The 15,735-nt window shown below is 42.6% G+C and overlaps 2 protein-coding genes across 3 annotated transcripts in view; both read right to left on the bottom strand.

The window, feature by feature from the left end:
* Positions 1 to 646: 646 nt before the first annotated feature.
* LOC139621161 (3-hydroxyacyl-CoA dehydrogenase type-2-like) lies at positions 647 to 4,702 on the bottom strand. 2 transcript variants are annotated; one of them, XM_071477463.1, is made up of 6 exons: positions 4,584 to 4,702; positions 2,964 to 3,128; positions 2,358 to 2,522; positions 2,135 to 2,263; positions 1,923 to 2,031; positions 647 to 1,125 (listed from the first exon to the last, which is right to left on the bottom strand). In XM_071477463.1, exons 1-6 carry the CDS (start codon positions 4,695 to 4,697, stop codon positions 935 to 937), a joined length of 873 nt encoding a protein of 290 aa, XP_071333564.1. In that variant the 5' UTR covers positions 4,698 to 4,702; the 3' UTR covers positions 647 to 934. The 2 variants fall into 2 exon arrangements, with proteins under 2 accessions (XP_071333564.1, XP_071333565.1); XM_071477464.1 differs by having other exon boundaries at positions 4,594 to 4,636.
* Positions 4,703 to 9,162: 4,460 nt separating this feature from the next.
* The window catches only part of fam120c (family with sequence similarity 120 member C), a 28,922-nt gene continuing 22,349 nt past the window's right edge, over positions 9,163 to 15,735 (bottom strand). Inside the window, exon 17 of the mRNA XM_071477453.1 lies at positions 9,163 to 15,669. Coding sequence (XP_071333554.1) covers positions 15,409 to 15,669 — 261 coding nt within the window. The 3' untranslated portion in view covers positions 9,163 to 15,408. The remainder of the gene's footprint in view (positions 15,670 to 15,735) is intronic.

Below are 15,735 nucleotides of genomic sequence, written 5' to 3'. Positions count from 1 at the left end.
ACAATTTCAAGGTACTTGTACTTTGAGTAGTTCCAGTTCACTTTTTACTCAACATTTATCTGACAGTTAGCTGAATAGATATTTTCAACATTAACATTTTACATAAAAAACACACAACGGGTTTATGAAACACAAGGAGGAAATAAAAGGAGCTATTTGTAAATTTTACCAATGCTAGTTGCTACATAGCCGGTCTTCAACACATCTTCTCTTCTCTTCTGAAGTTAGCATGCTAACCGGCTATCCCGGCCCACCTTGTCACTCACTGCAGAGCCCAGTCGGCCCCGGGCCCTGTTGCCTCCACCAAACAGCCAAGTTGCAGGAAATACAGTCACAATCTCTCCCTCCTGAGTTACAGTGTTGTATAATGGCCAGAGGTGTTTTTGCGGAACATTATGATGTCGCAGTGAACTTGACCTTTGACCTTTTGAGATAAAATGTCATCACTTCAAATTATGTCATAATTTTGAGTTATGGCCAAAAACGTGTTCTGCAAGGTCACAGTTGCCTTGACCTTTGAACTTTGTCCACCAAAAACTAATCAGTTCACCCAGTCCAATTTGATGCTGTCACTCTTGTGTCATTGGGATGATTTTAAAAGAAGCTGTATGCACAAAGGATCTTAAAAAATAATTGGAATAGATAATCAAACCCATCAGAGGTTTATTATAATCTGGAGTAGTTTACAAAACAACCAAAGTGGAGATCACAAAGAACTGCAGTGATGTACAGTCTCATTTTTACAGACGTTCACACAAAATGGATTAGTGATCCATGAAAGTTTATATTTACTGTACGCAGCTTTCTACAACATAGACACACACACACACACACACACACTCAGACACACAAACATTTTCTCTTAGTTGGAGGCCGTTGAAGATCAGACCTTTTGTTAACGTGACCACAAAGACACACACACATATCATCTGTCTCAGGGCTGCATGCGAATGGCTCCATCCAGTCTAATGACCTCCCCGTTGATCATGGGGTTCTCCGCCAGTGATGTCACCAGGTGGGCAAACTCAGCGGGGTCTCCCAGGCGCGAAGGGAAGGGCACCTGGCGGGCAAGAAAGGAGCGCACCTTCTCTGGAAGCCCGGCCAGGAGAGGAGTGGAGAACAGACCTGGAGGAAGACAGAAGATATTGATTTAGACGCCAAGGGAATGTCCCATCTCAAAGCTAAATCAGACACAATTTCTACAGGGATCACCAAGGTTAATTCAAGCCTTTATAATAATAATAATAATAATAAAAAATACAATGACATTTAATATGTCATGTTGACAACTTGTGGGTTGAAATAGTGACTTTAATCCCGAGGTTTGTGTTCTCATATGTTGTATTCTCATATATTCTTATGACCTTGACCTTTGACCTCCAAAATCTAATTGTGCAAAAACATCTGTCTGTAGAGTAGAGTAGAGATTTAACGGTGATTTCATTGAATCTTAATGCAGCTCAAAATCCTGCCAAGATAAAAAAAAAAAAAAAGCTTTATCTCAGGTGTGTCCAAAATCCGGCTCATGGGCCAATCGTGGCCCACAAACTGATATCAAACGTCAGCGGCTTGTCTTTCAAAATATATAATATACTACATGTGGCCAGACACACAGTGTTGGCTAATCAATCAATTCACTTTGCACTGATTCACTTTCTTGATAACAGATAGAACAATGGCACCGCTGTCGTGTCTGTAATGGTAAATGTGAAGCTACAACTAACTCACCTGACTCGGTCCAAAGGCTACAAAATCCTATTGGCACTTCGAATGTTCACTAACTTCAACATTAAATCTCGTGTCTTTAATCTGCACAAAAAGGAGGCCTGTCTCTTAAGTGGGTACAAAGTTTCTACTCTTTAAGATTCTGCCTGTATATTTGTAGACAACATGTTTTAATTTTTACACAGTTATGTACTAACCAGGTGCGATGGTGATGACTCTGATGCCCATGGGTGCCAGGTCTCGTGCGATGGGGAGGGTCATTCCCACGATGCCACCTTTAGATGCTGAATACGCTGCTTGGCCGACCTGGAGCACAAATGGAGAGAGAGAGATTAAAAAAAAAAAAAAACCCTGACAAATAGAGTGCCCACTTTGTTGTTTTTTAATGTTTGCATGTGTTTTAAATGACCTGTCCATCAAAGGCTGCCACACTGGCAGTGTTAATGATGCAGCCTCTGTGTCCATCTGCATCGGGCTCGTTCTTCCCCATCTCACCCACAGCCAGGCGGATCACATTAAAGGTTCCTGCAATATTCACCTACAGGAATAAACCAAAAACACAAAGTAATGTCACACGTGACGGTCTGACGAGCTGTGACTGGTATTGCTCTTCTTCTGTCCGTCTATCCTACATTGATAACACGCTGGAAGTCCTCCAGGCTGTGAGGAAGGTCCTTTTTAAAGTTGTAGGTTTTGACAGCCACAGCAATGCCGGCACAGTTTACCGCCAGGTCCAGCTTCCCAAACTTCTCTCTGGCCAGGGACACCGCTGACTGCACGTCTGCCTCCGATGTAACCTAGGAAATGAGGAGGCCTCTTTTAGTCCAGGAACCTTTTAGACATCACATGAGCAGTTTCATGGCTGATGACACAATCAAAATAATCAAGAACACATCTGTAAATGCACTGAAGATACATTTTTTGATGTAGGCAATCAGGGAACTAGAGACAGGTCTGGCATAAATAATGAATAATGGACAAGAGCAGAACTTGCAGCGTCAACGTGAGGCCCATGCATCCAGTACTGACAGTGTTGTTTGATGAGAGCGCCATCTACTGAGCTGAGGGTATATTACACCTCCAGTTCACTCAGTTCAGTTTCTTTTTCACTCCACTCCCACAGGTGGAATTCAAATTTAGCATCATGTGAGAACAACCACATATCACCTCTGAAACACGCTGAGTTTGTATCAGTGAACGTGTCCAGATCTGTGGTGTCTGCTGAGTTTTGGACTCACGTCTGCAGGAGCGAAGGCACAGCGGTCTCCCAGACTGGCTGCCAGAGCCGGTCCATCAGAGGAGGGCAGGTCCAGGATCACAGCAGACGCTCCGCTCTGCACCAGACGCTCCACAGTGGCCCGGCCCAAACCTGACGCACCGCCCGTCACCAGGCCGACCATGCCCTACTCAACATGCACACACACACACGGACAGGGAAGGACACCGGGGGGGAGGGTGGTAAAGGAAAGAGGAAACACGTGAAATTAAAAAAAAGTAAAAACACAGGGGAAACATGGGTCACTGAGAAATATGGGTCAAAGGAGAGATAACTGCTCTGATTAATTTAACGCAGAAGATGAAAAACTCACAGTTGGGAATCAATAAATATTCGAACCCAGGTGATGATAGTACATTGAATATCTTTGTGTTCTGGGCTCTTTTTGGACAATACAGGACATCAGATGATGTGACCTTGGGTTTGAGAAAACTGTAACAGGCATTTTTTACTATTGTGCTTAATATTTCATAGACAAGATTAATGGAGGAAATGATCACCATATTTGTCAGTAAAGTCTGTGGATCATCCACAACAACTGAGACACTGTTTCTGTTTAATTTTTTTAAAGCTAATGATAATGTGGTTTTACATCTTAAACATGTGTCTCTAACGTTTGACTTTTAAATCACGTTTCATATATTTGCAATATCTTTCTATTCTTTCAGCTGTTGTTTCTTTTTTTAATGTGCAAATTGAAAATACACACAAAAAAAACCCTCCCTCTGACTAGTGCATGGAATATACGACCCAGGCAGAACAAAAATAAAGAAATGTCTTGTGTGAAATGACCAAGACTGTTGTACGACCCCATCGCTCGGAGTAAGAAGGTGACAAAGCACCGTGAAGCACTGAGCGCCCCACAGAGGCTTCCAACCAGCAGGGCTGAGACGACACGATATTTTAGTCTGATATGACAAAAAAAGACAGATCAGTGTCATATCAGATAATTATACAGTGTATTACATCCACATGAAATGACAGAGTACGTGTTGGTCCCTGACCAATCACAGGTCTCCATCTTTCACAACATGAGGGATCATCAGGAAACAGGTACCAGGAAACAAAAACAGGTCAAAACAATGCGTTTTTACGTGCTGTGATTCTGCCTGTCTATTAAAAATACAAATAAAGGCTTGAGAGGAAGCTCGCCCTGTGACCCCTGCTTCTGCCGGACAGCGCCACCTCGCGGCGGGGTCACACACCTCTGTCAGGTGTCGCACCACAGGGAATAAATCAAATCATCTTCACTTCCGCTGACGCTGCAGTGCGGCAGAGATTTCAGGGAATGATGTCTGAAAGCCAGGGTGAATACAGCCCCAGTGCCTGCAGCGCTGGACACATGCAAACCACAACGCTTCAGTCGTTTAACTCGAGCTCCGACCCTCTGGGGTCAGACACACGGCGCATGCGCAGACTCCCGACACGGTGGCTAGCTTCAGGAGCGCGAGCGAAGCGGCCGAGCAGGAGGAGAAAAACTCGCAGAAACCGCAGCACACGTCCGGAGACAGTCTAACGCGCCGCGTCCCCTCCCGGGGAAGAACCCGGACAGGTTTCTTTCCTCCTCCTCCTCCTTCCTCACCTTCACACACCGAATGTTCGCCATGTTGGTCCGGACCGACGGCCGTGACGTCACCCCGAAGATCGTGTATGTTCGCGAGGACTCACTTTGTTGAAAAAGGCTCGAAACCATCATCCACCAACCAACACAGAGACGATTCTTTTAAATGATTTTTATAACTTATTTAAGACACATTCTGAAATATACGAGTAAAAATAATGACATGAACCGACTGTTTGTTTTTTGTGCCCATTACTTTTATTTTGGCACTTTTTTTGTGACACTATTACAGAATAATGACATACTATTGATAAAACATAAAGTATTTATGAGGTGTGGACTTCTGGATAATAACAATTGTTTTTTATAGTTCTAGCTGTAGTATATTTCAGTGAATGTTGAATTCATGAAAGCAATATTTTATAGATAAAAAGGCACAAAGGAGATCAAACAATAAAATATTAGTTTCTCTGTAAAGCCAAAGAGAGTGAAAATTAAGATTATATTACTTTTTTTAGACCTGAAAAAATTAGTTGATTAGTCGAGAATTAACTGGAAACTACTTGATAATCGATCTATTTAATTCACTCATTTAAAAGCAAAAATGTCAAATATTTCTGTATTTCTGTTGGCTGTAGTATAATTGTATAACACTCACAGAGGTGCATTTGATAATAACATTTTTACTTAGCATAGGTAATATTTACAATGCAGAACTTTATTGTAATGGGATATTTTCACATTATGGTATTGCAATTTTTACTTGAGTAAAGAATCTGAGGTACTTCTTTTACCACCAGTGTTTATAATCTCATGTCCTCTCTGGAGTCTGCAAAGATACTAATGACTGCAGTAACTGTACTGAAATGGTCCTTGAAAACATGTTTAAATTTATGGTCAGCTGTTTGTAGTTTTCTCAAAGGGAGAGTGTTTACACACACAAACACACACAAGGAATTTGACCTTTGACCTTCTAGCTTTTCTCAATGTCCTGATACAGTTTCAAGAACAATACAGAAATATTTATAGACAGCTGAACAAACACAAGCATCATAAACACACAACTCTCCAGAGCACACAAGCAGCCCACACTCAAAAGTAGCTGCACGGCTTTCGATTGGAGTTGAACCCGAAAACCAGTCAGTGTGAGAGCTCTGTCATTTTCCGACTCTGTGATCACAGCATGGAAAGGCGCACAAGCCACGCCCCCGTGGTCCAGGTCTGACCAATCGGTAGGAACGTCCAGGAAACGCCCCCTCTCGTTATAGGCTGATTGCCAGGATAAATATGAGGACGCTGTCCAATCACAGCAGCTGTGCGGCTCAGCAAGGTCAGCTCAGGAGACCGAGCGATGCTGAGGGAGAGATCACTGTTGCATTTAGACTTTTAACTGGTTTAACTCCAGCGCTCTGAAATCCTGCTCTGAGTACTGCTCAGCAAAAAATAAGAAAATAAAAAAATAAATTAAAAAAAATTTAAATTCGACACACTAATATAGATTTTAGTCAACATATTGGGTCGTGGAAATCAAGGTGGGCAGAACTTTAAATACAAAACAACCGTCCCAATATGACAAAGGAAACAGACAATATTTAGTTATTAGAGATATTATTTTATTTTCATTATGTGCATGTAAAAATAAAGCATTTAAAGCATCAAATCCTCTTCTAACAACAAGTTAAGAATGGATTAGTGTAACAGATTACAATATAACAGGATTTCAGCATGGAGCGAGAAACTAAAGAGCAGAGGTCTAACAAATAATTATTTTTTTATTGATTAATCAGTTTATTTATTTTCACAAAGAACCAATTGATTTTAGGTCCAACCAGCAGTCCCAAACTGAGATATTTAGTTTAGAGCTGCAAAGAGCTGTTGATTATTAGTCAAGCAACAGAAACATAATCAGTCAATTTAAAGTCAATTTAACTGATTGAGTCATTTTTTTTAAACAGACTCCACCTTTTTCTGGTAGAAGCATCTCCAATGTGACGAATGCAAATCTGTTTTTTATCACTATAAACAGTATATCTCTGGGATTTGATGGCTCATGTATAAACAGATAATTAAGGACAGAAATGCAGTAAAACACAGGTGTAATCACATAAAACATTTAGCCATAGATGTTATAATTCCTTACAAATACTGTCCATTAATAAAAACATAAAAATGTTCTCATATCTGGTTACAGCTACACGGTAGTGTTATAAATCTTTTATTAAATATAGTCTATAAAAGTTAATAAGGGAACTTACAGTAAAATAATATAAAAATTAATAAAAAAATTAAAGAATATCATAGATGACACAGAAAAGCAAATATTTAAATTTGAGAAGTTGTAACAAGTAATTATTTTGCTGTTTTTGTTTTCAAAAGGCTTAAATGGTGAACTAAATCAAAATAAGTGCACATTAAACACAAAAAAAATCTTTAAAAATCAGCAAGACACATCTTCAACAGAAAATCGAACCATTTACTTGCAGATTCAAGACCTGCAATATGGGCTGTTCGAGGAAAGCAAGCATGTACAAATCTGAACGAACTGCAGAGGCTGGAGCACAGTGCATCATGCTGCCACATTGTGGAAGGCAGTAAGTTGTATAGTTGTATCTCCAAAATAGGGGTTGCGATATCCCACACCCCACAACAACACAACTTACTACCTCACCACAGCACAGCTACAAAACACATCTGCCCTGACACATGAGGAAAACAACCCGAAACATTAACTGAAGATTTGCTGTCACTGTGCGAGGGCAGACTGAGAATCTGTTCTATCCTTCAGTAAATCTGGGTCTTTGTTTTGTATGTGTTCAACTGAGCTGCGATAATATCAGATAGCTATTGTCACTGTATGTTTTTATTTATTTATTTGCCCAGAGAATTGTTGAAACCAAAGCTCAATATTATTAATGAGACAGATGTTGTCCTCTGACTGGTGTCCAATTTGTGAACAGCCAGGGACACATTAGGACAGCAGGACACAGAATACAACCGGTGGACCAAACTCAGCATTCATGGTGCCACTTCTGACAACAGAGGCTTGACTTCCTGTGGCAACAAGTCGTGGATGTGTCTGACAGTCTGTCATGCAGGTGGTGGTTTGGACGCTGTGAGAAAGACAGTAGGCTGTATAGTTATCTCCCAGATCTGGTGTGATCCTAAAACTATACAAACTACTACCTCATCCCACAGCTCCCTCGGTTCTTCTCTGGAGTCCAAATCACTGAGAGATTTACACTGACACATGTAAAACCTTTCATCTACAGGAGTCACAGAGTGAGATGTGAGGAAAAAGAAGAGGTGGCCGGTTTGAAAATGATGAAGCCTACTTCTCAGAGTCTCCCTTGTCCTTGGGGGGGGGTGGGGGTGGGGGGGGGGGGGGGGTCTTGGGTGCCAAACCAGTACCTAAGGAACAAAAAGAACACATGCTACAAGGAGACATGATGGTCTGGCATCTACACAAACACATGAACATAAGGAATATTACAACATTCCCAACGCCTGCAGCTTGTGTCCTGAGCCAGGTGAGGCTAACAGGCTAACCGGGCTCGACCTCCGCCTCTCAGGCTGGTTAACACCAACTTCTTGGTGGTGCTGACATTACGGCCACATTTATTATACGAGTAAGAGCGAAAACCAGCTGCCGATGATGCAAGGGAGTTAATTTAGCATGTAAGTGCTAAGCAGCTAGCTGACAGCTAGCTGACAGCTAGCTGGAATTGGCGGTTCTCGACCTCCCAGTCCGGCTGTTGTCACATCCGCCTCCCGCTCAGCCGCTCCCGCAGACCCGCTGCTGACTGCGTCCACGACGGCGAGCTTCCCCCCTAACTCGTCGCCTGTGTGGGCACCAAACCAAAGCAGTGGAGTTTACCTCAAGCCCCCAGTTAGCCCAGGTGGCTCCGCTATCATCCTCGCCATCTTTCCTGGCGGAGCGGGTATGTGGTCGCTGGCTGAGAGCTGGTGGCATGTCCAAATATCTCGAGATTTCCGCGCCCGGGACGAGATTTCAGGCGCAGGCACTTTAACCAATGAAGAAGTACCCAGACCCTTTACCAAAGTAAAAGTATCAATTCTGCACAGTATTAATACTCCATTAGAAGTAAACATACTGAGTAGCACTGTCTAATAAAGCACCGTTTATAAAGGATTTTAAAACTGTAATTAATGTCTTAATTAATATATAATTTACTAAACAGATATATATAAAAGGCCCCAATCCCTGCTACACAGGAGGTAGACCCTCATACAGAGAGGGACACAAAACAACCACAAACCATGCAAGAGAGGAGTATATCCAGGAATCTGTTTGCATCCCTTTGTGTTCATGTTGAGGTTTTATTGCGTCTCTGAGCTCAGTTTGCATCGCTTTGTTGTCTTTTAGCATCTGTGGATAATTTGTGTCACTTTGCGGTCAATTTGCAGTTTTATGCAAACGTACAAGTGGATTGCTTGATCACTTCTTTCTTGAAAACGGTCATAAACCGCTTTACAACAGTAAAACAAGCCAACGAGCGATAGATGTACAGCACATATGATTTAAAGATTTCAAAATAAAAGCCAAAGTAAATCTAAAAATCACAACACAGGACACAACAAATACTTTTTTTACTAAAAGAATAAATTTTATTTCAGCACTGTAAGTCATTTCCCAACCAGTACAAACATGACTGCCATCTTTGTCTCTTTCTGAACCATTCCTCCCCTCCCTCTGTGAGATCAGACCACCAACAGCCAGACAAATTAAAAAAAACAAAAAGCTTTCTTTTTCTCATCTTTCCACAAACAGTCTGGTGCTTCCATAATGCTAACAATGATGACAAATTATACCAACCATAATTATAACAGCAATAATGATGATGATAATATTTCTATAACAATAATATTATGGATAAATTTTAACCCTTTTTGCTGCACAGGTAGTTTTGGGTGGCCCTGGGTACTTAAGTACATGCACTGGTACACATTTTGCTGAGGGCGATTGACCAACGTGACGAGAAACGGCCCACAATGATCAAGTTGAGCCCCTCACTGGGACTCAGCCATAAAGAGAGAGAGAGGAGGGGGGCTTATACTGGAGCTTGGGGGGCTGTTGAGGGGGGGAGTGGCAGTGTAGAGAGAGACAGACAGAATAGGGACCTTTACTCAAACTGGACAAAATGCTGTGAGAATCCTGCATTTAGATCAGAACAGGTACAAAACAACGGATGATTCCTTTCCACATTCTGTATGACAGACATTAATACTGTTCAGCTCCTACAACACTACGTAGTACGTCTCTATTCTGGGCCTTTTGGTTCTCTTAACATTGTCGAACTCTTCAGAGATGCTCCCATTTTTGTAGGCACAGAGGCAAGGTGCTTTTATCCACCGGACACAACTCTTATCATTTCACTGAGAGGGGTGAATTTTCCTCGTATCACTTCACCTGAGGTGGTTTGTTGTTATGCGTTGGTCCCCTTGCCTTAGACAAGAAGCTCAAAGAAATTCATTTGTATGGATGATAAAAGAGAGCTCTAAGCCATGGACTGACCACAGCAGTAAGTCATTTAGGGCTGCAACTTGTGTTTACCTTCATTACAGATTAATCTGTACACCGTTTGCTCTAGTAACTGATTGTTACAGTGTCAAAAAAATAGTGAGAAATGCGCATCACAATTAACAAAAACAACAACGGTTTTTTCAATTCCTTTTGTTCAATTAAAGAAACCGAAATGCAATCAGGGCTTTCAATTAATTGTTTTGTGTGAGAAATGACAAAATAGTGAAAAGTTCCTGTTACAAATTCATGCAGCCCAAATTGATGAAGTTAAATTTCTTCTTTTCACTCGACCATCAGCCCTAAACCCAAATATATTCAGGTTTCCATCGTACATGGCAACGTTAAGCATCAAATTCTCACATTTGAGAAGCTGAAACCAGCTTTAAAAATGACTAAAGCCATCTATTACTTATCAAAATTGTTGCCAGTCTATTTTTGGTTGCTGGAATTATTGATTCTCTTTATTGCTCCCTTCCTTTTATTATTTCTTTCAGCAAATCTTCACAACTGAAAATCTCGAAACAGAGCATGCTGCAAAAGCAAAAGCAAGTATTTGGGTGTGAAAAATGACTCAGAATAGTTACCTGATCATTTCCCATCAACTGACTACTTTCTGCAGCCCTAAAGTCTTTCTCTTGATTTGTATTTCTGGCTCACATTTCATCTACTGGAAGGCCGACCAGTCTCAGGTTTGTGTTTTGAGGAAAATTCAGCCACTTTCGACAGCCTCCATGCCCACTTACAGTATGAAGAGACTCAGAATAGCTCCATGTGCTCTGTCAATCTGAGTCTGGGGGGTGGGGGGGTGGGGGTTTAAAGGCAAGTTTGAGAGAGCACAACAATTTACATGTAAGAAAAATGCAAAAGAGGGCGCCAAAACCCCAGCAAGACTGAAAGCATATTTGTCAGGTGTCCTTCCTTCCTGCATATTAGTGTAGATCTGATATGAGCGTGTGCAGTGGTTCACACAACCTAAATTCAGTCAATGAAGAGCTCACAACTGAGCGAGAGTGAGCGAGAGTGAGCGATGAATCTACCCACAAAGCCTACAACTGACAAACTCACTGTCCAAACCTGCTCGCTCACTGTCCTCGAGCACACTTTGTTCCTTGCTCCCTGTCTGTCTGCGTCTCCACAACAACCACAGTGTAAAAACACTGTTACGCCACAGACCTGTCAGATAAAATCACACGTGCTGTAATGTCACTATATATATAATCATACTCATCAGAAAACTTGTTACTCGGGGGAGGGGGCAAACTGTCAATGTCAGGGTGGTAGGGGAAGGGTGGGGGCCTATGGGGCATTTATAGGGGGACAGAGGGGGATGCTAGGTGCACTTTGGTTCTCAGGTGTTTACAAGAGATGTTTTCGCTGCTTTGTGCAAGGGCGCAGAGTTCAGCTTCGATTGATAATGAGTCGACCACGAAATCGTTATCAGGGATACTATGAGAATCAAACATAGTGCAGACAACGATTTTCAATTCGAGAAAAAAAAAAAACGGGCAATATTTACTTACGTACAGAATAAATGGTGAAGTGGTCTAAAGATGCCATATAAAATACAGGTAAGGAAAATCGCAATCATTACAGTTCAAATCTCTAGGTTGGCTAAGCGTATTTCAGTACTAACTGAAGCAATGGTAGAAGGATTAGATTAGAAGATGTAATAACATTAAAAATAGTAAGAAAAACACATTTGCACAATTGAATAAAACAGTTTTGATTTTTTTTCTGATTTTTTTTCCAGACTCTGGCTAGATACATACAGAAACTGATTATCAACGTTAATATAACCTTTACTGTTAGTTGGGTTGATTAAGGGGCGGGGCAGCCCAAAGAGAAAAAGAGAAAAACGGCCAATAGTAACGGTCCTAAGGGCTAAAGGAGAGGCAGAGAGGGAGGTGATAAGAGTGAAAGAGAGAACTGAAATACAGGGGGGTGACGGCAGGTGGGGTTAAACCTGTGTGTAAAATATCTGTATTTGTGTGTGGCTGCTTTTAATGGCAATCAATGGATATGATGTGTGTGTACGTGTGTGTGAGTGGATGCATGTCATCTATGAGGAAGATGTGAGGGCAGAGAAAAGAAGTAAATAAACAGGATGGGGAGGGGCAGAGAGGAGGGGAGGCAAGAGAAAGTGTCATAGCAGGAGGATGAAGGGGGACTTGGGGGGGGGGGGGGGGTGTTAGGATAACAAGCATAAAAATCACTGATCAAATATCTATCAAACTAAAACAGACAAGGACAAAAGAGGGACACTACATCATGTATTGTGTTGACTTTTTTTTTTCCATACTAGCTACTGTGTAACTCAGGGTTTAACATCTATGTATCTGTGTGTGTGTGTGTGTGTGTGTGTATTAATGTGTTGCATGTATAGATGGTTGCTTCTGCGCCTACCTGACAACACCGCTAACATGTTTTTTTTTTTTGTTGTTTTTTTTTTTAAAACCCGTCCATGCAAACTTGTGAATGTGGGATTTTAGAGTCAGTAGAATGTGTTACCAAATGATCTCTTGATGAACTTGACGACCACTCCACTGGGAACTGAAACTGCACAAAATCACTTCAGCACAAAAGCAGAGAGAATGCTGCTGGTAACAAATGCAACTGAATACCTGTCTGTGGTGTTTGTTTGTGTGTATGTGTGTGCATGAGTGTTTGCGTGTGTTTGTAATGGTTATCTGCCGAGCGAATCGAGAGAGGGCATCGTATACCGGATCACGCTCTGGCTCGCCGCAGAAAAGCCATCTTCTAACAATGTACTGTTGCGATACACATATTTGTACTAATGTCAAAAGTTGAAAGCAGTTAAGTATATGACTCCTAGTAATTCTAGACTTAGTATTTCGGCCAGTGGAGCTATATTCTCTAGCCTAGTCTTGGTGTCTGTGTATTACAGTCATGTGTTAAGCCCGACGCTGTTACCTACTCTTAACCTATAAACACCTACAGCACTCGTATGCTTAATCCCTACCAATAACGGCTAACATGTCCAAACCTCTGATTTCATTTGGTGTTGGTGTAAGAGACGGCGGCGCGGCCCAGCCCCTGTGATGATGAGCGCAGGCCTACGCTCGTGGCTGGGTCAACTGTCAGCGTTTCACTGTAATGTGTTGAGATCATAACAGAGGGGATGTCTGACGCGACTACATTAACACTTACATATATAGTCAGGGTTTTGTCCTTCAAAACGGCATTTCATAAGAGCTTTTTCCATGTCAATTCTGTGGCACACAAAAGAGCACAAGTCATCAACATAGTAAGAAAATAAGGTGCTTCTTGTTGACTTGCCTTTTCTTTTTTTTTTTTCTTTTTTTTAAATGAGCTCATTTCAACCTCTTACGTACGTTTATAGAGATTACAATGTTCATGGCCAGCATCTCTCAGGCAATATTTGTCAGTCTACTGCTTTTACATTTGCAGTTGTGCTACCAGTAAGTGGTAAGAAGTACATACTTGTATTTCCATTGTCAGATGAAACCTACTGTGGGGGACACATCTCATTCTCTACAAACATAAGTGCTCTAATAAAACAATTCAGTATCTTATAAGTCTCCGATTGTGAGCGGCACACTCGGGTCCGCCATGAGGCCTCCCTCTCCTCTGTCCTGTGACATGTGATCCAACCCATGAAGCCTCTGCTCCGGCTGAGGTGCTTCAGGGCAGGGAAGTGCTTCCTGCTGGTCTAAAGTGACACACCAGAGCTCTGCGGGGCAACAGCTCTCGGTGTTGGGCTATTGTCATGACAACATTTGCTCAATCACCACCTGAGGGTGGAGCGATCTTTGAGGCTTTGCTGCCACAACCCTTTTATATCAGTGGCTGCCTCGGTTGGCTAGCCTTATTAAAATACACTTTGGAAATAACTTTTTAGAAATCTAAAATGATTCCCACGAATCCTGACGTGGACAATCAGGAGTCCTCTCAGCTTCATTGCAAAGTTCTTGACTGAATGTGTGAGGCCGGTCTGAAGGGAACTCTGCCTGGCAGCAGTCACCCAAACCCTCACCATTCATCTCCATCTTTCGCTGGCTTAGCATTATTTTCTTTTCTTTTTGGCCTTAACTCCAGAAGGTGCTTCAGAGTTTTTCATTTCTTTATCACCTGGTAGAGGACTGTCCAGTGTGGTTTAACGTTTTTTAAAACAAAGTGCTTCTTTGTCTGAAACCACTCTGTTCACATTCTGACGTCTCTCAAATAGATCTCTACCTTTAAATGTAGTTCTACATGTCATAATGATTTACTCAGGCGCAGGGGACACCCCTCACAGACTGTCAATTCAACTGCACAGGGGCTTGTTCAATTTCATTATATTTAAATACAACATGAAGTGCTTCTGTTGGGATAATACAATCAAAGCTTTGGGACAAAGGGACGAGGGGGGTGGGAATATAATATAATAATGCACTTTTTTTCTTTTTGGAGGAGCGGGGGGAAATCTTGCATACTTTAGGGCTTAAGGTGCATAAATTCATGGGGGTCTCTTAGCACAACAGCTAAGCACTAGGCTATGCTACATAGGTCAAAGTAAAATAGCACACTAATACCATGGCGGTGCAGAAGTGCTCCAGTGATAGATAACCAATCAATCTATAAAAGGGGTTTGATGCTAGCAAGTGTGCCAACACTGCGTGCTTAGCAGTGCGGCTCGCCTGCAGAGCGTGGGGGGACGAGGGTCACTGCACAGAAGAATGGTACATCACTCTGAACGTCTCTCTCAACTCATGTAGGACAAACCTCACACGAGATGGCTATGGCAACAAACCGCATTAACACACAACGACCGACCATGGCGACCAGGCCTAGATGCTGTAACCACGGAAACCACATCCAATCCGTCACCGTAACCACAAGCTTAACATCTGTGTGCAGAGATTCAAACGACGGGACCATTAAAAACACAAAATAAGAAACTTAAACTGTACAGATACCCATACTTAAAGAGGGGGCTCGTTCAAAATGGCGGGTCGTAATGGGGGTGGGGCTTCAAGCTTATTTTTACTCTGAGTGCGGGAGGGAGGCATTTAGGATTTTTGAGGGGTGGGGCGCTTACAGACTCATGGAGAAAACCTCTCTTCATAAAATAATGTAAAACCACATGAGAAAACTAAAAAGGGAGTAACAGCTAACTGCTTTAGCCGATCGCAGGGAGCAGCGGGGGGGAGGAGGAGGAGCCTCGCCTCACCTCCTGCTCCGTGCGATAGGGTCCACAGTCAGCAGGCAGGGCTACAAAAACAGGGAAAGGCAGTCGAACACAGATAACTCTCTCAGAGTAGTGCATCCCGAGGAAGGATGCCATCACTCCTCCTTCTGTAGCGCTCCGTCTGACGGGCAGTCGTCAAGGCAACAGGGGGCCTCCACTTCCACCCCCTCTGATTGGTTGTCTCTGCTGGCTAAGGCACAAGGGATTGGCTGGGCCAGGGGGGCCAGCTCCAAGGACTGGCCAATGGCGGAGGCTGCTGAGCTGCCGTTCAGCTGCTGGGTCGCAACCTCTGGCGTGGAGCCCGCCTCTTCTGAGGACTTTGGGGGACTGCTGCTGGCTGGGGGGGATGATGACGTCTGGGGGAGGACAGTGGGGAGGTTTGAGAAAGAGAGCAGGAACGCGACAGACAAAGAGGGGATTTA

The sequence above is a fragment of the Trachinotus anak genome, unplaced genomic scaffold, assembly GCF_046630095.1.
Source record: "Trachinotus anak isolate AG129_WGS33_773 ecotype Australia unplaced genomic scaffold, CSIRO_AGI_Tana_v1 ptg000004l, whole genome shotgun sequence".
Taxonomy (NCBI): Eukaryota; Metazoa; Chordata; class Actinopteri; order Carangiformes; family Carangidae; genus Trachinotus; species Trachinotus anak.
The sequence above is the reverse complement of the archived record's forward strand: the minus strand, read 5'-3'. Positions and strand labels throughout refer to the sequence as shown.